We start from the raw sequence: 26644 nt of genomic DNA, 5'->3' as shown, positions 1-26644 counted from the left end.
GTGTGAGCACAATGAATTATGAAGTGAATGACTAATGAATATACAATGCTCATGCAGCAAATACACTATGCAATGAATATTAAACCTCGAACTCTCGTATCTCTAGGATTAAGGCAGAGGTTATGAGCTAGAGAATGTGTCGTACTCTGAAACGGAACCCAAAACACAACAAGGCAACCTCTGTGTATCGAACACCAACAAATACAGCCAGGGAAGACTCGATCTGATGCAGATAGGCAGTTGGAGAGAACAAAACTAGAAATGTAGGTACCTAAGGAGAGAGAAAAACTAGGTGACAACAAATGAGTGCAAACACAGCTACCAAGAGCCAAGCGACAAACAGAAGAGGGAGAAAACACCAAACGCAAAAGATTATCAGGTGACACTTGGAGAGTGATAGCAACAACTCCAACAAGTGGTGACAGTAGTAAATGCAACTCCAGAAGACCAGGCCACAGGTCCAGGGTGATGGCAACAGCCAACAAGAGAAGATGAAAACTAGAATCAAGCGCCAGATGGTGGCATACATCAAGGTGAAAGTCTAACCGCGATGTCCTTGGCGCGAACAGGGTGGCGAATGGGATGTGGGCAGCAAAGATACAACTCTTGAAACTTGCAAAAAAGAGATAGGGAGAGAGGTGGGTTACATACCTATTTATAGAAAGTTTGGGGCAACCAAATTAGGGTTTGGCATGTGGAACACAATAACTTCTAGAATCACATTTCTTTTTAAATTATAAGGTTTCTTCATTAATTAAGCATGTTTTGGGGCTCTTTAAGTCAGACTGATGCAATTTTTGCTCAACAGTTTCATGGTATCCAATGGCTGATTTCCAATGCTTGCTCAAGCAAGCATGTTCGGTATGGGTGGAAGTGGAGTGTTGCCCGACTGTTTATTGGGCCCTCCTCAAGGATGTAATGACCGCAGTGAGTCATGTGTTAGCGCCCCCTAGCCTAAAGGCAGCCAACAAAAATCCACTATGTATGCTATGGAATACATCCAAAAAGAAACCCAACTGGTTACACCTCAATTACAATGGTATGCAGCCTCTCTGGTTCAGCTCAAGTGGGATACTCTTGTTGGACACTACTTCTCCTGTGGTCAGTTGTGTCACTTCTTGGCAGATATTCTTGGCAGATGATCCTGATCGAAAGAGTGCCTTGGTGGATCAGCCTATGGATCAAGATGAAAATGTGGGCCCCCATCTTGCTGAGCAACAAATTACTCAACCTAGCCAATCCAAACCCAAGCAGCATGCTCCTCCTTTAGATTGGGAGACACAAAGATGGGGATGGAAGCTCGATGCAATAAAGGAAAATCCAAGGAGACTTCCATGCCTACAGTTGTCACAAGACTGTGACAACTATTACCTTTTTTTTTATTTCTTTATTACATATTTTATTTGGTTTTTCTTTTTGGAAGGATCCCTCTTGAAATCTAAACGCCTGAGTTGCATGGTCAGTATGTGAAACGGACAGGAATGTCCAGTGAGTCAAGACTGGACAGTTAAGGTCCAGTACAAGTCTGGAAGAGACTGATGGCACTGTAGATTGACAAGCCTGGAAGAGACTTGTGAACGTGTATATGGACAAGTGTATTGAAGAATTAGCCTGGAAGAGACTAGTTCAAAGTGAAGATGGACAAATCTACAAGAGATTAGTCCATGTGGGGTCATCAGTGGAAATTCACTTTCAGTTGAGCTACATTACAAATTTGGATGTAGCTATAGTCTGTAAAGATGGTCAGAAGACTAGTGCGGATGCAATGGAAGCAACTCCTAAAATTTAGGGAGTTACTATTTTTGGACCCCAGAATCTGTTCGCGTCATTATCTTCGTTTTTGTACGAGGATTAATCCTCTGGTTTGTGCCAAGGTCAAATTTTGAACCGAGGATGGAGAATTTTAAACCGGAAGGTTAGAACGGGAAATATCTTACAGTGCTGCCATTTGGCACAAAGTTGTGCACTTACCTCTTAACAGAGGGCTGGCGTGCAGTTTTTGGGCTGAAAGGGGCTCATTTGTGAAAAACAATTGTGCAGATGGAGAGCTCTTGAGAGCTGGCCTACCTTGTCTATGATGCACAGAGGGCTGAGCTTGCTTCCTACTCTCTCTCTCTCTCCCTGACAGTATGGTTATGCTGCAGAATCCAAGGGCCTTTCTTCTGATTCAGGTACAGCTGTGTGGAATATGCTGATTTTGCATGAGGCAAGAGCCTCCTTTCTCCACGAACAGGAGCAGTTGTTTGCAGTTCCCAGCAGGGACGGGTGAGGGTGTTAACCTCACCAAGCAAGTGTCTAAAACAGCACCAAATCAGAACTGATTCTGGACTGTTCAGAGGGTATTTCAGAGCCCAATTGATGTCAGAATCAAGGGGCACTTGGCCCAGATGATGCAGGACAGTGCAGGATATGAGCTGAAAATAGGTTTCAGAACAGGTCTGAACCAGTAGTTACTGTGGGCTGAACAGTACAGGGAACAGTATGAGTTGAAAACAGGTTTCAGAACAGGTCTGAACCAGTAATTACAGCAGACTGAAATGGTCAATTCTGCACTCCAACCAGAAGTTTCAGACTTGGACAGAGTTTCCCCTCCTAGTCAACTTGTTTTGGGTCAGTAAATGTACTGTTATGCTGCCAAATTTCACCCAGAATAGGTGAAAGACAGCCCATTGTATTTCTCTCTCTTTTTAAAAATAAAGAAATACCGCAAGGGGCGCCTAACTTAGGGGCCAACAGGGTGTCTGTGTGGCAACAAGAGCATTTTAGCTTCCTGTTTTTCTTCTTGATTCTATGTCTTTAAGTTCAGGTAAAGTGGACGACTGTAAATTGGGTGAAAGCATTGTTGTATTTTGGTTGTACACTACCGCCCTTTCCAGTGAACAGGCCGGTTACATGGTTCCATTGCCGGGATTGAATCACTTTTTCCCTAAAGAGTGAGCCAGGGTTTGTTTGGGTGTAAGACACAGAATTGTGCATTATGGCTGATAGAAAGGAAGACACCAGAGAGGAAGCCTCTTCATCACAGGAGATTCCTGTTGTTCATGAAGTGGGAGAGTCTTCTAGACCTTCATAGTTTGTTACTCCTCCTCTTATGGTTGAGCCACAAGTTCCTACGGCTTCTTCTATGGAAGAAGACATTTTCAAGACTCAGTTAATTGCTGCTGTAAGTATGTTTACTCAAGTGATGCAAAATCCAAGGTTTTTGGCATTTTTGCAGCCCTCCCTTCCTTTACAGCAAGTTGGGCAATCTGCAAAGATTTCAGATCCAGTAGAGGTCTAGGATAAGGGTAAGCATGCTACAGATTCACTAGAAACACCAAGGCAGCTTGCGGAGTCAATTGAGACTCCAAGATTGGTTCCGACCGTCCAGGAACAGGTGGCGGAAACGTTAGTTACATAGGCATTGCCAGTTCAGCTAGCCACTTTACAGCTACCAAATGTTGGTTTAAATGGACAAGGAAACAGTTTTCAGGCTTTACCACAGGTTTTCCCACCGACCTCTGTACATCCTGGGTACTTTGGAGATGGATCTGTATTTCAGAGTATGGCTGGTTATGCACCTGGAAACCAGATTTATGTACCAGGAACAGTGTTTGGGGGTGCACAGGATTTTATGCCAAACCCCATGTATGGTAATATAGGCATGCAGCCTGGATTTCACAGTGTTCAGGGTAGTTTTGGCATGCCACAGGGCACTTTTGGTATGGCTGGTTATCAAAATCAGCAAGCAAGCATTGTGTCTACAAGCCCTGTAGTCAGTGGTCCGGCAACTTCCATGCCACCTGTTAGTGTTCCTATGTTACACGCATATCCTACGGACCCTTTGATGGCTCATCTAAGGTTCGGAAAGCTGCCACTTTTCTTAAGGACAATGCTAGTCAGTGGTGGAGTACACTGTTGATGCAAGGACAGGCTCCTACCACTTGGACTTACTTTAAGCAAGTATTTGCTTCTGCTTGGTTGACCAATGAATTTGAGATTGATGTTATGTCAGCTTGGCACAATTTGGATGCATCTAAATGCAAGGATCTAGAAGACTATAACAAGAAGTTTTAGCAGGCTTTGCTTCCAGTCACTTCTTACAGGGTTGTGCCATTGACCGAGCAGATAGAGAAATATTGCTGTGGGCTGCCCAAGGAACTCCGGAATTATTGCACAAAGACAAAGGTCACCACTTTGACTCAGTTAATTGAGAATGCTACCACAAGAAATGCATTATTGTTGGGATAGTCAAGTGGTTTTGGGGGCAGCATTAAACAGGACAAATCTGAGAAATTTTCAACAAAGAAGCCATTTGGAAAACAGGTTTCTCAGATTTCTCAGAGCACAGGTAAACCTTGGCAGTTCAAGAAGAAGCCAGCCAAGTTCTTTGGACAGCGGTCAAAGGACCAGAAGAAACCTTTTGTGCGCTAGTCTCTTGAAGAGAGAAAGGCTTTAATGGCTGAGAGGAAGTGCTTTATGTCACAAGACTGTGACAACTATTACCTTTTTGTTGATTTCTTTATTACATATTTTATTTGGTTTTTCTTTTTGCAAGGATCCCTCTTGAAATCTAAACGCCTGAGCTGCATGGCCAGTATGTGAAACGGACAGGAATGTCCAGTGAGTCAAGACTGGACAGTTAAGGTCCAGTACAAGTCTAGAAGAGACTGATGGCACTGTAGATTGACAAGCCTGGAAGAGACTTGTGAACGTGTATATGGACAAGTGTATTGAAGAATTAGCCTGAAAGAGACTAGTTCAAAGTGAAGATGGACAAATCTACAAGAGATTAGTCCATGTGGGGTCACCAGTGGAAATTCACTTTCAGTTGAGCTACATTACAAATTTGGATGTAGCTATAGTCTGTAAAGATGGTCAGAAGACTAGTGGGGATGCAATGGAAGCAACTCCTAAAATTTAGGGAGTTGCTATTTTTGGACCCCAGAATCTGTTCGCGTCATTATCTTCGTTTTTGTACGAGGATTAATCCTCTGGTCTGTGCCGAGGTCAAATTTTGAACCGAGGATGGAGAATTTTAAACCGGAAGGTTAGAACGGGAAATATCTTACAGTGCTGCCATTTGGCACAAAGTTGTGCACTTACCTCTTTAAAGAGGGCTGGCGTGCAGTTTTTGGGCTGAAAGGGGCTCATTTGTGAAAAACAGTTGCAGATGGAGAGCTCTTGAGAGCTGGCCTACTTTGTCTATGATGCACAGAGGGCTGAGCTTGCTTCCTACTCTCTCTTTCTCCCCCTGACAGTATGGTTATGTTGCAGAATCCAAGGGCCTTTCTTCTGATTCAGGTACAGTTGTGTGGAATATGCTGATTTTGCATGAGGCAAGAGCCTCCTTTCTCCACGAACAGGAGCAGTTGTTTGCAGTTCCCAGCAGGGACAGGTGAGGGTGTTAACCTCACCAAGCAGGTGTCTGAAACAGCACCAAATCAGAACTGATTCTGGACTGTTCAGAGGGTATTTCAGAGCCCAATTGATGTCAGAATCAAGGGGCACTTGGCCCAGATGATGCAGGACAGTGCAAGGATCGGTATGAGCTGAAACAGGTTTCAGAACAGGTCTGAACCAGTAGTTACTGTGGGCTGAACAGTACAGGGAACAGTATGAGTTGAAAACAGGTTTCAGAACAAGTCTGAACCAGTAATTACAGCAGACTGAAATGTTCAATTCTGCACTCCAACCAGAAGTTTCAGACTTGGACAGAGTTTCCCCTCCTGGTCAACTTGTTTTGGGTCAGTAAATGTTCTGTTATGCTGCCAAATTTCACCCAAAATAGGTGAAAGACAGCCCATTGTATTTCTCTCTCTTTTTAAAAATAAAGAAATACCGCAAGGGGCGCCTAACTTAGGGGCCAACAGGGTGTTTGTGTGGCAACAGGAGCATTTTAGCTTCCTGTTTTTCTTCTTGATTCTGTGTCTTTAAGTTCAGGTAAAGTGGACGACTGTAAATTGGGTGAAAGCATTTATGTATTTTGGTTGTACACTACTGCCCTTTCCAGTGAGCAGGCCAGTTACAGTAGTACCTGCTAACCCTTCTTCATCACCAAACCTCCTTCGCACTTATTTGCATCATTGAGATAAATCCTCGGATGCACCAGCCGACCGCAGGAGTCCCTACTACCCCCAAGGATCCACAACCCCCTAAAAAGCACCAACAGCATTAGCGCACCCATGACCTAGCGCGCCCATGACCCTCCAGCTCAACTAGCTTTCCATGCTACTGGTCGCGTCATCACTGTTAGCAGTCATGTTTGTCATGCCTTGTCATCTCCTGCCTGTGAGCCTCAGTCTGAGTTAGACGAGGACATTAGGAGCCCTGACATGTCTATCATGTGTTATGATGGGGGAGGCTAGTCACTCTTGACTTGCTGTCTTAGGATGTGTATTTCTTTTTGGCCTCTTTTAGTGGGCAGCCATTGGCTGCCCGGCCACTTTTTGGTCACTGTTGTGGGGCGCCCATTTTAGGGCATTTTTAGGGTTTGCGCCCATTTTAGGGTTAGGGTTAGGGTTTGTCCTTTTGCCTATTTATAGGCAGCCCCCCTCCCCACATGATCACTTGTCTTCTTGCAGATTCCGACACTCCTCCCCCGTGGTGGTGCTGCCATCATCATCAGCCTGATCTGGTGCCCTCACTGACACTGTGGGCTGCATGCAGGGACTGATCAGTCTCCTTCCGCCTTCCCGTTTGTATTCAGCATTCATTTCAGTCAGTGCAGATTTCTCTTCCTTATTTTCTGCTTTCTCTCTCTCTCCCTCCGTGTTCGCATTGCCTCTTCCGCAACGCACTCTCACATGGTATCAGAGCCGAAGGAGAGTACACGGAGCTGAGATTTACGCGGAAGAACACCCACACCTTTGCGTTTGCTGCTGGCGTCATCCCCAACAGCCAAGGCGGCCCTTCCAGGAGGTCACAATCCTTGCGTTTGCTGCAGGCGCCCCCTCCAGAGGCTGCCACATCATCAACCACCACTTCCTGCTTGCGTTTTCAGTCAAGGCGACGACTCCTACAGCTGGGCGACATTCCTCCAGTCTGCGTTTTGCTGATCTGGCTGTCGTTCCATCTCCAGGCGGCTCTTTTCCTGCTGGCGACCTATTCCCAGGCTGTGTTTTGGTGCTGGCGGCTTCTGTCTTGGTGATTTTCATCAGAGCACAAGAAATGTTGGCAACTACATAAAACCTGTCCAACCTGCTCCAAACTGCATAAATCTTCCCTAAACTGTCCTAACACAGCCTGTGTCTGCTGTCCAAGGGATGACCAAATCTCTAACACCCCCTTTTAGATCCTCGATGTGGCATATGGCTCAAGGATCTAGAATGCTAACCAAGAACAGCCTGAGAAAGTGCTTTGGTAAACAAATGTGCCACATTATCCTCCGTCTTAGGTTCACTCATAAATCTTGCAAACAAACCAACTAGGAAGCAAAAATCAATCCTAGTATTCAAAAGCCATATCAATGACACAATCAACTGGCTATAGCGGGAAGCATCCACTAACAAGGAATCTATATGAGCCATAGCCTTCTAATTTGGATCCATGAGAGTAGAAATGGTTTGGCACTCCTACATCTCAAAAGTGGTCAAGAGCTCCTATACATGTCGTTGCTAGGAGGGAAAGATCCCCCCTCTCAATCTGGCATATCTCATGACCTAGAAAGAAATGAAGAAGCCCCATATCTATCATCTCAAACTTCTCATGGAGTGCTTTCTTAGTTTGCTTGACCATTTGGACATGGTCACCTGTCAAGATGAGATCGTCCACATAAAGCACAAACACCGCACGCTCTCCAACTGATGTGTGGATATACAAATTTGGATTGGATGTAGATCTCTGATACCTAACCTGTCTTGAAGAAATGAGTCTTATCTTCTCATTCCAAGCACAAGAAGCCTATTTGAGCCCAAAGAGGGCCTTCTTTAACCTATATACCTTACCATCTAGGGAAGGAAAGCCAAGAGGCTGCTCTATATCGATCTCCTTTAAGTCACCATTCAAGAACGCAAGCTTGACATCCAACTGGTAAACTGGCCATCTCCTATGGCTCGCAAGATCTAATACAATCTGAATGGTTGCTATACAAGCTAAGGGGGCAAAAGTATCATGAAAATCAACACCTAGCCTCTGCGCAAAACCCTTGGCAAACCAACCATGCCTTGTGCTTGTCGAGTGTACCATCATTGAGATACTTGGCCTTAAAGGCCCACTTGACTCCAATCAACTTGCAATGAATGAGCCAAGTCACAAGAGACCAACTACCATTCCGTTCAATAGGCTCTAGCTCTTGCTCCACAACCTTCCACCCCAATGATCAGACTGTAATGCTTCCTTTATCAATATCAACTCCCTATCTAGCATGGCACGAGTCATCAAACCATAGTTAATACAAATAAGCATGATGAAATGTGTCTCGTTCCTCCAAGGTCGTTGCAAGCCATCCTGCAACCGCAATCCCTCGGGAAGCCCCTCAATCCCAGCATCACGGAGTGTCCACAAGCCCAATGAGGAGAAGGCCGATACTCCCCTCGCCACTATACCTCTATCGAAGACTCAGAGGCATCCACTAGTGGAGAAGCCAATGAAGAAGCAATCTCCTCATCTGTAAATGGAGCCTTAAGCTACACTAGAAGTAGCTTCAGTGCCCAACTATCACCTAGATCTCCAAGAATAGGGTGCTTCTCACCCCCTCTAAAGCTAGAAACTCTACAAACTACACATCTTGACTCGAATAGATATCCCTTGAGATAGGATTATATGTTATGTATCCCTATGATGACTAAGAGTTGTAGCCAACAAACACTTGTCTCTTGGGAGCTGGCTCAAACTTATCCCTCTGTTTCTTTGGAATGTATACATACGCATTACATCCAAATACCCTGATATAGGAAACACCTCAAAAGGAGTCGTACCTGTAAAACAGAAGATGGAGCTGACTCATTTAGAATATGAATTGTGGTGGCCATAGCTTTAATCCAAAGACATTGCGGTATCTGCTAATGCTCCATTATAGTTCAAGCCATCATGATCACACTCCTATTCTTCTGCTCCAAAATACCATTCTCTTAAGGAGTGTATGCATTAGCATACTCCTGATGAATGCCTTGATCTGCACAAAAGTGAGAGAATCCATTAAAAACATATTCTCCACCTTTCTCTTATCTCAATGTCTTAAGCTTCCTGTGTGAATGGTTTTCCTCAAAGCAGAGTCAATCCTTAAATTGTAAGAAAGCTTCAAATTTGAATGCCAAAAAATGCGCCCATACCATCCTACTATAATCATGTACAACCAACATAAAGTTAAGACTCCCCTTGAGCGACACTCGATTCTTATCAATCCGCACAAATCTAAAGAAACAAGCTCCAAGGGCTCCTTTGTCTATCTCAAAGCCTTACTGGGAATCACAACTCTATGTTATTTATCATGAATGCAAGATACACACAGCATATGGCTCACCCCAATATCTAGCAATCCATGCACAAGCTGGTCACAAGCTACCTTCCAAAGGTACTCATAGTTGATGTGGCCGTACCGAGCATGCCATAGCTTGAACAGAGATAGTGAAGTAAGAAAAAGAGAAGGGTAAAGAAGTCTGTATCTTATAGACACCATTCTCCTCGTACCCCTAGCAAAAGCATATGTCTCGTCTTTTCATCAAGAACTTGAAACGAGTCGCTATCAAACTCAACCATGAGGCCAAGTCGACAAATCTTGCTCTCACTACAAGGAGATGATAGCCCAAGCCTAAAGAACCTCTAAATTGTAAGCACCACCATGCTCGTTTGAAATCAATTACACATCACCCTTACCCTACATAAAAACCAAAGAACTATCACCAATCAAAGTATACCCATGCATCAGATACACATGGGCTGAAGGCTACACAGTATGAATGCTGGATATAGAACGAGAATATGTACAACGGACTGTCGAAGTATCACAAACCAAAGCTCTCTAACCTACAAAAAAACCCAAGGTCTAAATGTGTGTGATACCCAAGGCAAGCTAGCTATAAGTGGCTGAGAATAAAATAATTGAATATAGCAAGTTGGCCAGGCCAAAAACTGGCCAACTACATCGAAATGAATAAAAATGTAGTCAGCAGGCTGAAAACTGACCGACTACATCGAAATGAATAAAAATACTAATTACAAAATTGAACACCATGTGGCACCTATCCGCCCTACCTGCCGGTCTATAGCCAATACCACACAAGAAATGTTAGTAACAACATAAAACCTATCCGACCTACTCCAAGCTGTGCAAGTCTATCCTAAACTATCCTAATACAACACATGCTTGTCTAGGGGATGACCAAATCTCTAACATGCTTGTGCTGCCATGTGTCACACGAGTTACCATTTTGTTGATCATCATCACCATCCTACCACGTCATTAAATTTGACTGCATTTTGTTGCCCATTTGCCAATCACTGATCCGGCCACATCTAAGATGTGTTTGCTGCTACCAAACATTCATAAAGGCTACCATGCTGCATTTTGAGATCCATCAAAGTATAATACACTCTCTAGCTCATACTCTTTGCTCCGGTCCTATAGACATGAGAGTTTGGGGATTAGTATTTCGCCTTTACATAGTGTGTTCGTTGCATTGAGCATAGTACATGTATTCAGCATTCATTCATTCATTATGTTCTTCACCGTTCATTGTCTCTAAGTTGCCCTAACCCTAACTATGTTCTTTATCAATTTGTGCTTTGTCATACGTCTGTGTTTGACATCTATAGATGAGCATGTCTTTACACTTCCTTCTTGTAAACGTACAACTTTTTCTCTATACCATGAAGAACATGGCTCTCACAGGCCATATATGACCATTTTGCATCAAAATAGCCCCTATGTTATCACCAAGTGTCAAAGTATACCACAAAAGACTTCCTAAGTTTTGGTAATACAAGCACTAGACAAAAGATATCTTTTCCTTCAACTTTTCAAATGTTGAAATTTCCATTGATGCCGGCCTAAAAGATACTTCCTTCTCTTGCAAGTCATCTTTTCCTTCAACTTTTCAAATGTTGGAATTTACAATGTTGCCTGCCTAAAACACACTTCCTTCTCTTGCAAAGCATGCAATGGAAATGTTTCAAGTAGATAGTCTTTCCTCAACTTAGAGGTGATTAAATGTTACCTTGTGAAGGAGTGCGCCAACTGAGATGCTCCTTGTGAAGGACTATGAGCCGAAGAAGAGTTGGGCATCTCTAAATGATCCCTAGAAGAAAGGTTAGTAGATGGAGTGATGTACTCCAAATCAAGACCAGAATGCCTCAATAGAGGCTCCATTGCAAGAGTAGCTTGAGAAACCATCGAAGGATCCAAAGATGGAGTGGTGTAAGTCGTCGTGGATCGGCACGTGGAGGGTGGTATAATCAAGAATGAAACCAAGCAATCCATCAAGCCTCAAGGAACTCTTTAGGAAAGCATCAACTCCGTCCGTGATGACATTTCATTGGCAGTCATAAGTTATATAAAATTGACATGAGGAGGTTAGTCGCTACACGAAAACGCATGTGTTTTATTCCCCACGCCTCACCTACCTAGCAAGTCAAGCAGAGGGAGTCTAACCAGGAGATGCTGTGCTTGGCAGCTGAACGTGAGGTTGGCCCCTTTGCTCCTTTCTTCCCCTTGTTGCGAACCATCTCGCTCAAGACTCGAGCTCACGTACGCGGAAATACGATCCCGCATATGCTCTGTTGCAGCCTTCTAGGAACGGAACTATTTAGACTCTCGGACTTTCGGACTTAATTAGCCTCATGGATTGATTGTTGTCCCATTAACCATATATTATATAGCCATGTATGTAAATAAGTATCCAAAAACATTTTAAATAAAAATCCACACAACTTGGGATTAACACATCCATAAGTCACCTAGCGCAATCCTAGGAAGTATTGCATTAAATAAGGTAGGAGGAGGGACTCCTTGGACTCAAAATACAGCTAAACATAGAATAAATAACAAAAACCTAAGAAAATCATTAAATAGAAAAACTAGAATTTAGTGAAAATCAAAAGGAGAAGCTTTCTATGTAAGCTCAATTTTCTCTATACATAAAAAATATATTTCCTTGATATTTCACCATTACAACATTGAAAAATGCATTTTCTTGATTTCTCACCACCCAAACCTTATAATATTACCTACCAATACACGTTTATAGATATATGTGCGGCCAGAGACCGTTTGGACTCGTGCACACGTAAAACTCAACCCACACTCAAACCAATTGGGATTATGACCCCATTGGCAATATTAACTTTCATCTCTCAAATGCCATACAAATTCGCTAGCTGCAAAGCAATGTTGCACTTCCCTTACGTAAATCGATCTTTAAGCACTATCTCTCAATACACATTCAAATATATAGCATGTCGCATGCACCCACACACACTCTCTCTCTCTACTATATGCAACTTTGCACAAAATCACCCTGTGTTTATGGCAATGGGCCTATGTTAACTACAAGGTGAAAAAGGACCAACAATTTTTTGGAAAGAAAAGGGTTTTTGTAAAATTCATTAGATATCTTGTTGACAACCAGCTAGGCTCCCTCTCCCACATGCAAATTATATTGGTAAAATGACACCATGTGGTTACAACTTGTATTAGCCAATTTTTTTGCCAAGACTAAGGTCTAGCTACATAGAATTGGAGGCATGCCCAGTCAAAGGGCTAGAAAAGCGACTGGATGCCCAAGGGGAATGAAGAAACCCTAACCCTAGGATTTATTTATGAAAATGATGAAAACTAATTGAACAAGCCGTTCATGTGTATGCATACTTTGCCTCCTTATATTCTTGCTACAATATTGCTTGAGGGTAAGAGTGAGCGAGAGGGAGTATGAGAGTGTGTGAGAAATCAAAGACATGGTTATGAGAAGCTCCTTGTGTTATTTCTTCTTCTTCTCCATCTCATCTCTTAGTGAGTGCAATAGGAGTGAGAATGTATGAGTTGAGAGCACAAGAGAGTGAGGAACATGGATCAAGAAGCCTTCTTCATCTCTTCATCTTCTTAAGCTCATCATGGTATGTCCTCTCCATCGCAACAACAACGAAAGCAAGACCAAAGGCAAAGGAGCATGCACATGGATCGAGGGTGTAGCTAGCCAATACAAGGACTATGTGGTAATGATAGGTAAGCACATTATCTCATTATCTTAGACATAGATCTAGTGTGTAAGTAGACTAAATGAGAGATAGTCATGAATGTGTGGATTGAAACTCTTGAAATGATAAGACAATGGTCCTAATATCAAGCTTATAAAGCATGACATTTTGATTTCATTTGCCAAGACCAAGGACACATTGACTGTGTAACCACTCATATGCTTTGCAATGTGGAATAGAAGGAGTGTGCATCCAATGGTCCCGATATCAAGCTTGTAAAGCATGATATTGTGATTTCATTTGCCAAGACCAAGGATACATCGACCATGTAACCACTCATATGCTTTGTGTTGGGGAATAGAAGGAGTGTGCATCCACCAACTCCAAAATAGATGCATATATTTGGATATTGTTTGTAGATTGACTTGAATGTATAAAAGATGAGTCCTATGCTTTGATTCATGATAGAACAATTGAGTCATAATTAGGAGTGATGAGTGTATCTTTTTAAATATTTATCTCACAATACAAATTAAATATTTAATATTTAAAAATGATTATCTCCACGGTATATTAAAAAACTCATAGGAATTATTGATTCCATCGTCACCTACATTGCCAGCACCAATGAGCAAGAGAAGGGGGAGGGGGACACAGGGGGAGAGAGAGAGAGAGAGAGAGAGAGAGAGAGAGAGAGAGCAAAAAAAGCAAGTGTTGCTCTAATTGAAAGCATCTATGTTGCCCATTCCCAATCTCTATCACCACCATCTTCATCCTCAGCTTCATCATTGTTTACTAGCCACCCTATTGTTGTTGCCAGCACACAGCATCCCCTCAAACACTTACTACTACTACAACCATGTAGATTGGAAATAAGTGCCTAGTACTACTTAATACCATCGTCATCATCACAAATGCTATCCACACCTTGCCTCTTGTCCATGCCTGCAATCCACACAGCCTCTTAACGCTTGCTAGGGCTACTATCATCATCTACAAGGTAGTCAACATATACAAGATCTCCTCTACAAAATCAAGCTACTAGACTAGCCAAATTAGATTGATACTCTATTTTGTCTTCATTAGAATCACCTCCATCAATTCCTCCAACAATCACGTTGTTGTCCACAGCATTGCATACACATTGATCTGTGTGCTAATCTCGAGCACCATCATCATCGACATAATCACCATTAGCATCAACATCTTTGCCTATGTTAATTCATACTATTGTGTGCACAAGGTTATTAGCACATGTTGGGATAAACAACACTTACTATTGCCACCATAATCTTCATTATCATTTTTAGTATCTACAATACCCCCTTCATTGTCATCCCTTGCTTGAGGCTGCTATCCATGAAGGGTTGAAGGCACCTACTACTGTTGTTGTCAACATCTTCCTCATCAATAGCATCAACATCTTCTTTGGTCTATTGCATACTATCCATGATTGGCTAACCTAGAAGTAACTATTATTGTCTATCATCTTCATCATCATCTCCAACATCTTCATCTCTCCCAATAACAAGAGAGGAGTTGCCATTGCCATCACAAGAAGAGCCACCATAAAAGGGGAGGGACCTCTAAGAGGAGATATGGAGTCCCCACAAAAAGAGGCAAAGTAGAGCTTCAACCAAGTACTAGTCATTTAGTACTTACATTTAACATTGAACACACGCCGCAGTTTACCTACACCCCATTGTTGCACCACCCTTAGCCATCCCACTTGTGCACTACACAGATCAAGGAAAGGTTTTTTTATGATTAGGAAACGTTTTGTGATGTATTAGAGGGATGGTATTGCTCCTATATAGGATATTTTGATGTAGGTGTGTTGTTTTGGTATTGAACTGTTCTATGCTTATTTGAGGCTTGATTTTGGGCTATAAATACATTGTTTTATGCTTATGTTCTTGTATAGTACACGTTGAATCTTTTAGGTTGATTAAAATTAGATTTCTTTTGAGCCATAGTCTTTGTAATAATTGGCATTTGACTGAGCCATAGTCTTAGTAATTGGGTTTTCTCTAAGCCATAATCATATGAAAGTGGATGTATATGTTGTACAAGGATTGAGCCAAAGCTTATTTGTTGTGAAAAAAATAATTTACAATTTGTTTTATTCTATTTCTTTTGAATTTTGTTGAATTTTTCCTTCATCTTTTGTAGAATTTATTCTCTCTCGTCTATAAACTCTTCTAATGATGTCATGTGGCTACACGTTTAATGAAGGAAAAGCAAGGGAAAGACATCTATACAAGTATTTTAGATATAAGCTTACAAGATACTTATCCATGATCCTAACATGTTTTTCTAGGATCAAAGCTAGTCTACCAAAAAATTTTAAGTATCCATTATTAAGTATTAATAACTTAATGAGAACTTTGGGAGGATCTAAACACACGCATGAACTTTTCTTGAGTGCTATAAGACTTCCAAGCCTTATAAAATTAAAAAATGATGTGTTTTTGTGCTTCGTACTTCAGTCAATTATTCTTTAGTTTGAGTTCTAGTTGAGTTCTCTTGTTTGTGTTGTTTTCCCTCTCTCAATTGTTCCCCTTTTCTATGCAATTTCCCCTTTCTTTAGCTTTGGTTTGTTTGATTTCCTTGGTTGAATGTGTGTGCACTCATGGTGCAATGAGGTGCGGTTGTTTTGTGATATACAATGGTTGAGAACACTCGTGCACAATAAGTATGCTCGAGGATTCCATGTAGGGTGGTGTGAAAAGTGGGTGTGGAAGATTGGCATATGTGTACACATGTGCATTGTGCACATGTACATTGTGCATATTGCACTAATACACTATGCACTAGGGTAAACTAAGATGACTATATTATATGCAATTATGGTTTGAAAAATGCCCTAGGATGTTCTAAGGTGGAGTATGTTGAGAGTGTATAACTTCGTGTGGTGCATTGTGTATGTGCACAATGTACATGCATTGTGTAATGTGTACCAATTTGTGTGCATGTGTGCGTCAGGCACTATGCATTGTGCATTATGCATTGAGACGATGAGTTAGTGCACTTTTGTAGTACACTAGGATGTAGTGAGTGTGGATGTGTGATGAAGTATAGGTATGCACTAGGTGGGTCTGATGTGAGGTGTACATGCGCTCGTATGCACTCATGCACTGTGCATCATGCATCGTGCACTATACCTTCTCTTGTTTGAGATTCCTCCCCTCGACAGGATTGGAAAACAAAACACAATGACTCTCCGTTATGTGTATCGTAGCTCTTACAATGATGAAGGACACAATGAAATGAAATATGTAGTGTGAATTGTAGAATTCCACGAATCATCGTCTTTGAATGCAACTTGCACTCGTGGCTCATGCATGCTCGAGCATCCCTAAATCCCCCCCCCCACACCCTCAACCTTTCTTTAGGAGGAGGGTAGAATTGATCATCCGCATGTCCGTGTTTGTCATATAGCGAGGTAGAGGGATGCCATGTCGTGGTATAGCTTTTCCCACCAAGAAGGTTGGTGGGAGGTGCAAAGGGGGGTGGAGCTCCTCTTTGTAGGGTTTTTGGGGGGATCATCCCCCTAGGCCCTAAATTCCATGTGTAATTTATGGATCTACCGAATATACATTTATTGGTTTTTTTGGGGCATATGATCGAAAGAGCATGCATGTAATGCTTTATTTAACATATCAATGTGTGGCTCATTTTTTATGCTATAGTCATGCTTTTTGATATACACATCCTTTGCTCTTGTCTATTCCTTGTGTGCTATCAAAGCTTCCTAACAATAGCATATGGTAGGGAAGTAGTAATTATCTTTGTATCTAGCTACAATGAGTTTTTCAAATGCTAGATATATTATTGAATATTTAGAAATGAATCATCTCATCGAACCAATTCATTCAATAGACATAATGTGAACGCATACTTCCCTCCAAGTGGCTCAATTTAAACTAGTTTAGGGGTGATGCTAATGCAAGCTGTCCGAAGGGTGGTATGTATCAAACTAGGTGCAAGGTTGATGAATTAATGAAGTTACCATATGGGTTGGTGCTAGTGCTACCATGGCTATGTGCACCATGCATCGTGAACATTCGCACTATGCCTACGTACACTATGTACATGTGCACTATGCATTGTGCACTAGGTTGAGGCTAAATAGAAGGTAATAAACATGGGTGCATTGGAAGATGAATGCCCTGAATGTAGCTAGGCAAGTGTTTAGGAGGTGAAGTGAAGGTGGGTACCCAAGTATATATGTGCGCTACTAGAGTGCATGCACTATGCATGTGTGCACTGATGGGTGCACCTCAAATCGAACCAAACAAACCTGATCCACATCCAACGTAGGCAGAGTTATGAAAATCCCCTCAAAATAGCTCAACGCCAATGTTTGAAAAATGTATCACTTTTCTATTTTTTAAATCTTGGAAGACTTATAGCACTCAAGATAAGTCCTCGCATGTGTTTAGATTCTCCCAAAGTTCTTGTTAAGTTTTAAAACTTAATAATGGAAACTTAGACTATTTTGATGGACCAGTTTTGATCCTAGAAAAACATATTAGGATCATGGTTAAGTATCCTATAAGCACATGTTGGAAATACTTGTATAGATGTCTTTCCCTTGCTTTTCATTCACTAAACATGTAGCCACATGACATCCACCCCCTCCAAACTTGCACATCCTTTGGCGTGTGTCACAATATGCAACCCACATGGGTCAAAAGACCAAATACTTATCTCCCCAAAAATTATACATATCAAATATAGATACCTCAAGATCAAAAACCCAAATAATCACCTTGTATAAGTCATAAATAGCATAGCTTCCTCTTGGATTGTAAATCCAAATACGTAACATCCACAAAAGCATACAACTAACCCAAGTACTCCCTCTTGGATCATAGGGCATCAAAACTCATGAAACCCAAATCCCATGTAGCCATTTGTATCCTGCTCTAAGAAATTCATAGATCCACTAGGATCAAATGGTAGCAATACCTTATCAAACTTTATAGCATCCCATAGCTTGCAATTCCACCTAGATCATATGATAGCATTGAGGCTTCTCACATCCCTTTTATAATTAGCTTAAATGGTTTTGGTCCATAAAACATATCCACATTTGCCCCAACATCATAGATAAAAAAGCGTACATCCACATTTTCCTTGTTATCATGCATGTAAAAGAGTATGATCCCAATATTAAGCATCCATAAATAAGGAATCTACATGATAAATATCTCTCTATTTTTTGCTAGAGGGAAATACCTTGAAAAACCTTTTCTTTGGCTTGCATAGATTGATAACATTTGCATCCTTCACGATTGCATCCTCAATCAAAGATCATATGCATTCTTTGTCAAGATATCATTTGCACTCACAAAATTAAAGCATATTTGGCACGCAATGTTACAAAGCATATGCATCCATTGTCTCCATATATTCTGCATTTATTGTTATCATATATCAATCTTCACAAGGAATGTATCCTTTACACCTTTAGGCAAAGCATCTATTGAAAACACATCTACACCATAAAGCAACTCATCAGATAAGTCATATGTATCTTCAACACACTAAACATCTTCTTCAATTCATGTTAGTTGCCACTCTAACTCATGCATTTCATGTAAGAGTTCCTCAACTCCATAATGCACAATCATTCATGTATCCTTTCAAACTATCCCTTTTGATACTAATGGCTCTTGAAGTCGTGTGACCTTCAACTACAACTCATGCATTTCTTGTAATAGTTTTGCTAAATCTAATTCTTGAGATATTTTAGAGGCTTGCTCTAGATTGTTATCTTCCTTTGGCTCCTACATAGAATACTCTTGTTTAAGAGCTTGCTCAAAGTCTTCCTAGATTGCATCATGTTCTAGCTATATGTCTTGAATATGCTTCTTGTTTTCGCTCACCAAAATCTGGTAAAAAACTTCATCATATGATTTTTTTGAATACATACAATTTCATCCACATGCAATAGGCTGTGAGATATTTAGATATTTCTTGCCCATCAAATTGACCCACTTCATTGACGATTGCTTGAAATGCTTTTATTGCTAGTTTGTTTTCCATTATTGCTGACACATCTGCATCACTTTGACATCTGATTGGAACTCCATGTTCAAACCCCCACCCCAATTTGCAATAACTTTCTTACATCATCCAAAGGATTTGTAGCATCTCCCATCTTGCAAAACTCTTCTATAGTCCTTATACATTGAGTTCACCAAAGATGTCGAGGTATTTGCTGTGTTTGGCCTAAAACCACTTGGGTTGTAGTACGAGGAGTCTATAGAAGAGTGGTAAGAAATTCTATAGAAGATGATGACAAAAGGAAATATATTTAAAAGAAATAGAAGAAACCCAAGTGTAAATTATATTTTTCACAAAGAAGCTTCGGCTCAATCTCTGTATAGCATATACATCTACTTTTAGATTATATTTTTGAGACTATGGCTTAGAGAAAACACAAGGACTAAGACTATGGCTCGATGACATCCCAAGTACTAAGACTATGGCTCAAAGGAAATCTAATTTAAATCAGCCCAAAAGTTTCAATGTTTGCCTTATAAGAATACAAGCATAAAACAATGTATATGTAGCCCAAAATGAGGCCACATAGAACAGTTCAGTACTAAAACAACACATGTACATCAAAATACCCTATACAAGAGCAATATTAGCCCTCTAAAATCACAAGACCTTTCCTTGGTCTTTGGGACATTATACATCCAAGAAAACCATGTAACTATCATACATTCTTTAAGACAAAATAGTCTTGTCTTGAGCTTAGCTACAACTTGTTTCCTCCATAACTTTTACATACGAATTTTGAATAGGGTTGTCCAAGTACTCAAATTGAAGTGAATAGACCTTATTGACAAGTTACATAAGTAGAATAATGAAAATCCTCTCAAAATAACCATAAATATCACTTTTTAAAAAATACATCACTTTTTTATTTTTTAAGGCTTGGAAGACTTGTAATAAACATATGGGAAAATCCTATTAATTACTAAACAATTGGACAAGCAATATGCTAGGATGACCCTTATAGCTTTGTGTAATGGTTCGAATCAGTTTGCAAGGCAAATAACCTTATGGGTGATATCAAGCAAGCATAAGCATTCAGACTATGCCTTGGAGAGAATGGGAAAACCTGGTTTACTAGACTTGATCTCAGTGAGAAAGCCTCATTCATATTGCTTAAGCATCTTTTGATAAAATGTTTCATAGAGGCTAGCTATGGTGATAACCTTATCATTCGGCTAATGAACGTTGAGTAGCAAGAGGAAGAGAGCAAGACTATGTCTCAAAACAAGGAGCCTCTTCAAGCATATCCCAACTGTTGAGATATCCATTGTCAAGGCTATAACTAAGCCCTTCATCAAGGGTATCTAGAATGAAAGAATTTATGTAACCATGGTAGGAAAATTGGGTCTTAATTGCTCCAGCATCAACAATGTACTTGATGAAGAAATCCCCTTTGATAACATTCATCAAGAGAGAAAGTTCTTGTCAATGCTAATACAACTCATGTATTGAGTGCAAAAAGCAAACGACAACACTATAAATAGAGAAGACTACTACAACAAAGGTGGAAGAATACCTTGATCCTAAGCGATAATTGGCCACAATTGATAAGATTAAGGAATGGGTGGAAGCAACAAAGAAGGAACTAACAATTTGCAGCTTTGGAGACCATCAATATCCCTAGCTTCTCTAACACTTTGCATGAGTCTCTATTGCTCAACCCCCAAAATTTAGTAACTCTATCACTGACCTACATTAATTCAACCAACATATGCATGAGCGAGAGATCATCACTATAATGCAAACTCCAGTATCAAGAGATAGAACCTAGTATTATCTCAACTTTCACATCTGGCAACATCTCAATTCCACTTGGAATAATAATGAAAGGAAGCCTGCCATATGGCAAGCATTCAAAAGTTGGATGGATGACATAGATCTTGTATTGTTGATGTGTGATCCACAACCTATTTGTCCAACCACTTCCACTATAGGAGCATTGGGGGGTCAACACCTTATAGGAAGGGATATAGCATCTTATAATTCTTCTAGTGGAAGCCCTTGGGGACTTTACTAGGAGAGGAATCATTGATATGGGAGCTCGACTTAACATAGTTAACAACAATATACTTCACACTCTAGGAAATGTTGGGGGTAAAGGCGCCTTTGCCTAGCTGCCCGTGTATTACTACACTGATAGTCACCGCCACTGCACATTGCAGGTGGCGTGCGCCCGTCACCGTCAGTTTATTCTTTATTCTTTTAGTGACAGTTTGAATAAAGGAAGGCCCGGTCACACATTGTGACTGTTGGAGTTCCCATTTCTAGGCTCTTCCTTTCTTGCTCTTGCTTTCCTGCCATAGCTCTCGAGTCCAACCTTCGATCCGTTGTTCCCGTTCAACTGGTATCAGAGCTTTGCTTTTTGACTCTTGAGCTTGGTTCATGGCATTCTCAGCATCCCATCGACTCCCTAGTTGCATTGGGTCTCCTTCTTGGCAGCCATATCTGACTCCTTCGAGCTCCCATCACTCCTCGGCTTTCGAGCACCTTCCCGGCATTGCTGGGCACCTTCAGGGCATTAAATTAGAGGTAATTTATCATTTTCTTCAGGGTTTACTTCAGTTCTCAAGTCTCACAGGCTGTAAACAAGATTGGGGCAGCCACCATTGAAGCTCCCTTGCTTCATATCTCACTTGCCTTTGAACAAGACTTGATGGACTTTGTTTGAGGCCTTCCTTGGCTTTAACTGGACCCCTTCGAAGCTTGGCCACCATTTTTTGCAGCCCCAGGACCAGTATTTACAGTTGGCGAAATCACGCAACCCTCCCATATGTGTCTTCAGCATTGATAGTCACAACAACAACTCTCCCCCTCCATTGGCACTTGGAGAGGCTCCATTTCGGGCATATGAATATGCTTTGATGCTTGATTTTGATGGTTGATGTGTTGGCATAGCATTTGGCCTGATTTAACACTGTTTTGGGACTGTCATAATAGTCCACAGGAAGTTTATGACAGTGTTACATTGACATTTGATACTACTGCTTGTTTGGCATTGTCATTTGATGTCCGCTTGGTCTCGTTTGATGCCCGGATGTTAGGGGAATGTATGCCTATTGTTTGGCAACCATTTGGGGCTGATTTTGGTGCTGAAATTCTCAGTTTTGAATAGTAAATCACTGCTGTACATAGTTGAGCTGAAGTCATTTTACTCATGTATACTTATGCCTATGCTTTTCGGGCTATGTTTCGAACATATATGGTGATGTATTGACACTTGGGGCTCGACATAGAGCTTGGTTTTGATTCAGGATCATTGGTTGAGCTTGAGCTCACTTTGCAAAGCATTTGGATGCTCCGTCTTGGATGTACTTATGGCATGTATGTTGCTTATGTCTGACCGGTCTTGACATACTTAGCCTATGCCATTACTACATGCTAGTTACATTGTTTGGAGCCTATTGCTACTAGAGCTCGGTCCTGGCTTGACCTTGGATTCTCGGAGCTTACTTGAGCTATTTATTATCTTGCTAGAGTTGTATCTTGGGATGTACTTGATGTCTTACATGCTTATGGATGCTACATACGGATGCTCTACCGCCTACATGTTCGGGATGTATTATTGATGTATTGTCTTGGACTTATGTCATTGGCACTATGTCTTGCCTTGGCTTGAGCTCTTGAGCTCGTACATACGGTTTTTGTGCCAGTGGGAGCATTTTTGAATGCCTATCAGACATTGAGCATGTGGTACTTTTATACATTGAGCCGTTACATGCTATTGAGCAGTTACAAACACTTGAGACTTTGAGACTTCTTACCTTTTGGGATGATACATCATATGTCTTGGTTCACTGTATGCTTATGAGATAAGTCTCAGTTTTGGATCCGTATCTTTGTGAACTGATACCTACTTGTGTCAAGTTTTGGTAGTGGCAGGAACACTTTGCCCCGTTGCCTGGGGGGTGTGCCTACTCACTGGCAGATGTTTGTATGACATACTTGGGTGTTGGATTCATGCTTATCGACCGTCATATGCTTATGCTATGCCTGCATGATACCGGCTTTGGTCTTGGCAGTATCTGATTGCCTTGGGATCCGATTTTGACACTGTTAACTCTCTTTTACTGAAATCTGAAATTTATTACAACAAGCATATATGTATGGACTGACATGGATTTTTCATACTGAAACACTCTGAAATGATGTACTTTCTTGGTGGGCAATAGCTTTGGTTCCACTTTCTTTGCCATTTTCCTCGATTTTCGTGATTTTTTGGTCATTTTTTACAGTAAACAGCAAGCAGTTTTGAACTGTCTACAGTCTTCCAGCCTGCATTATGGCGAGTTCATCCATTGATCATGCTATTTTCAACATCACTAAGCTTGATGGTATGAATTACTCTCATTGGAAGAGCCAAATTTGGCAGGTGTTGGTGCAGAAATCGCAGATCAAACCTTTGAGGTTAAGCGGGCATCTGCCTGCAACTATGCCAGATGAGGAATGGCTTGAGCTTGATGGGTTATTGCAAGTCCACTATTGTATTGTCTCTCACAAAACAGGTTCACTATAATGTCTTTGAGGAAGAATAGAGTGCATGGCAGTTGTGGGAAAAGATAAAAAATCTCTATGACAAGAAAAGTCCAGCGAGTCAGATGTATTGGCTGAAGTAGCTTATGGATCTGCACATGAAGGAGAATGTGACTATGTCTGCTCACTTGAGCCAATTCCATGCTATACTCAAGAACTTGACTTCGCAGGACATCACTTTTGCAGAGGATGTCACTCCTCTTTTCTTGCTTGGTACTCTTAATGAGTCATGGGATGTATTTCGCACTGCATTATGTGCCTCTACTGCTATCTTGAAATTATCTGATGTTGAGAGTGCTCTTCTGCAGGAAGACCATAAGAATTTGGATGCCTCTCGTGTGTCTCATACTATGACAGTTAGAGGCAGGAATGATGGATATGGAAAGCATGGTAGTGGTAGTGGCCGTGGACAGGATTCTCAGAAATCTCGGTCCAAGTCTCATGGGAAGTCATGTAGCAAATCCCGTGGCAGGAATGCAAATGTTTCTTGTCACCATTGTGGGAAAAAGGGCCATATTAGGCCACAATGCCATGAATTGCACAATGAAAGGTGCAAAGATAAGGGGAAAGATAAAGTGCAAGATAAGTCTTTTGATCGCAGCATAGTACCTGCAAAGTCCAGTGTTAAAATTGAAGAGATCAATGTTATGCAGCCTGAGAATGTTGATGATGATGATTGTATCCTAGCAGCTTCTTCTAGTGTTTGCAGATGATAGAGATACACTCTATGTATGCACAGTGTTGGCTCTTGGACTTAGATGTGTCCTTTCATGTGACACCTTGCCGAGAGTGGTTTCATTCATACCGTACTGTTTTGGGTTCTGTGCGCTTGGGTAATGATAGCTCTCTTGATATTGTGGGCATTGGTGATGTTAGGCTGCAGTTTCCTTCTAGCAGCAGTTTTCTTATGCAGGATGTACGTCATGTACCTGCTTTGGCACGCAATCTCATATCAGTTGGATAGCTTGATGACGCAGGATATCATATATGTTTTGGAGACTCTGCATGGAAGATCACTCGTGGCAGACTTGTGATTGCGAGAGGTGCCAAGGCTGGCAGTCTCTACCCCTTGATTGTATCAGCTTCTTTCCTTGATCATGTTTTGTCTGTGGGTTCTATCCCACATATATCTCTTTGGCATGCCCATTTGGGCCGTATGTCTTTGAAGGGAATGAAAATGCTTTCTGGTTTGCAGTACTTACCGCCCCTTGATTATGCATGTTTTGATTCATGTGAGCATTGCCTTTATGGCAGGTAGACTAGGTCTATGCATAAGAAGTCTAGTAGGCCACGCATGAGTGAGCCCTTGGCATTGGTACATTCGGATGTCTGTGGGCCCATGCCTTGTCAGTCTATGGGTGGTGCAAAGTATTTTGTTACGTTCATAGATGATTTTTCACGGAAAGTTTGGGCTTATCCCATTAAGCTGAAATCCGATGTCTTGGCTGTGTTTCAGAGATGGCTTGCATTGGTTGAGAACCAGTCTGGGTATAGGCTGAAATGCCTAAGGACAGATAATGGGGGTGAGTATGTCTCACATGCTTTTGAGCAGTTATGTGATGAGAGGGGTATTAAGTGTCAGTTGACCACCCCCTACACACCCCCCAGAATGGTTTGGTTGAGTGGATGAATAGAACCATCCAGGAGCGTGTATGCAGTATGCTTAGCCATGCAGGCCTACCACAGAGCTTTTGGACTGAGGCAGTTAGTATAGCTGTGCATGTCATAAACAGATCACCCTCTAGTGGTTTGGATTTCCAAGTTGTAGAGGAGGTATGGACTGGAAAGCCTCCCTCTTATGCGCATCTCCATGTCTTTGGATGTGAGGCATTTTGCCATGTGCCCAAGGACAAGAGAAGTAAGCTGGATCCCAAGAGTGTCAAATGTATTTTCCTTGGTTATGGGGATGCAGGCGAGATGGGTTATTGTCTCTGGGATCCGCAGGCGCGAAAAGTCATCTGCAGTCATGATGTAGTCTTCCATGAAGACAAAATGCATAGGCAGCTTGAGAGAGTTGTTGAGATTCGCAGGGTTATATTTCAGGAGGAGCCGAGAGCTCCCGCACAGCCAGTTGGACAGCCTACAGTTGCAGCAGATGCTCATGGTCAGGGTATTGGATAGGCAGTTGGGCAGGCAGTAGAGCTTGTCGTGAGATGGGTCTACTAGAGACAGACGTCCACCTGATAGATTTCAGCCCTCGATGTATTATGTCTTGGTTATTACAGATACAAGAGAGCCTTTCACCTATGATGAGGCTATGCGCAGGGGTGACAGTCACTCCTAGGAGAGGGCTATGCAGTTTGAGATAGACTCCCTGCATAAGAATGACACTTGGGATTTGGTTTCCTTGCCTACGGGCAAGAAGGCTTTGCCATGCAAGTGGGTGTACAAGCTAAAAAGTACCCCTGGACACCCCAAGCCGACATACAAGGCTAGATTGGTAGCAAAGGGTTTTAAGCATGAGCATGGTGTGGACTTTGACGAGGTGTTTTCTCATGTGGTTAAGATGACCACCTTGCGCTTAGTCTTGGCTTTGGTTGCTCAGCTTGACTTGGATTTATACCAGATGGATGTCAAGATGGCTTTCTTACATGGGGACTTGCATGATGAGATTTATATGGAGCAACCTAAGGGCATTGCAGAACCTGGCAGGGAGCACCTAGTGTGCAAATTGAAGAAAAGTCTTTATAGCTTGAAACACGCACCTAGGGAGTGGTATCATAAGTTTGATGCCTTTATGCAGTCATAGGGCTACAGCTAGAGTGCTATGGATCCGTGTCTCTACACAAAGAAAGCCCGTGATGTTTCTTTATTGATTTTGGTACTCTATGTGGATGATATGCTGATAGCAGGGAAAGATCATGGTGAGCTAGATGCTCTTAAGGCTCAGCTCAAGAAGAGCTTTGAGATGAAAGATCTGGGATAGGCT

At 41.7% G+C, this 26644-nt stretch overlaps 1 protein-coding gene and 1 pseudogene across 4 annotated transcripts in view; one reads left to right on the top strand and one right to left on the bottom strand.

The window, feature by feature from the left end:
- Positions 1 to 11752, bottom strand: part of LOC148017813 (RNase L inhibitor protein-like protein) — a 94644-nt gene extending 82892 nt beyond the window's left edge. Inside the window, exon 1 of one of the 4 annotated variants that reach the window (XM_087661677.1) lies at positions 11570 to 11752. In XM_087661677.1, the coding sequence (XP_087517803.1) occupies positions 11570 to 11643 (74 nt within the window). In that variant the 5' untranslated portion in view covers positions 11644 to 11752. The other 3 variants (XM_087661678.1, XM_087661681.1, XM_087661676.1) reach the window with 3 other exon arrangements.
- A 4575-nt stretch (positions 11753 to 16327) lies between these two features.
- On the top strand, positions 16328 to 16468 carry LOC148017812 (5.8S ribosomal RNA; annotated as a pseudogene).
- Positions 16469 to 26644: the final 10176 nt, after the last annotated feature.

This window comes from Lygodium microphyllum, chromosome 21, assembly GCF_053477565.2.
Source record: "Lygodium microphyllum isolate KBCC chromosome 21, Lygodium_microphyllum_v1.1.10, whole genome shotgun sequence".
NCBI lineage: Eukaryota > Viridiplantae > Streptophyta > Polypodiopsida > Schizaeales > Lygodiaceae > Lygodium > Lygodium microphyllum.
This window is presented reverse-complemented; position numbering and strand designations above follow the sequence as displayed.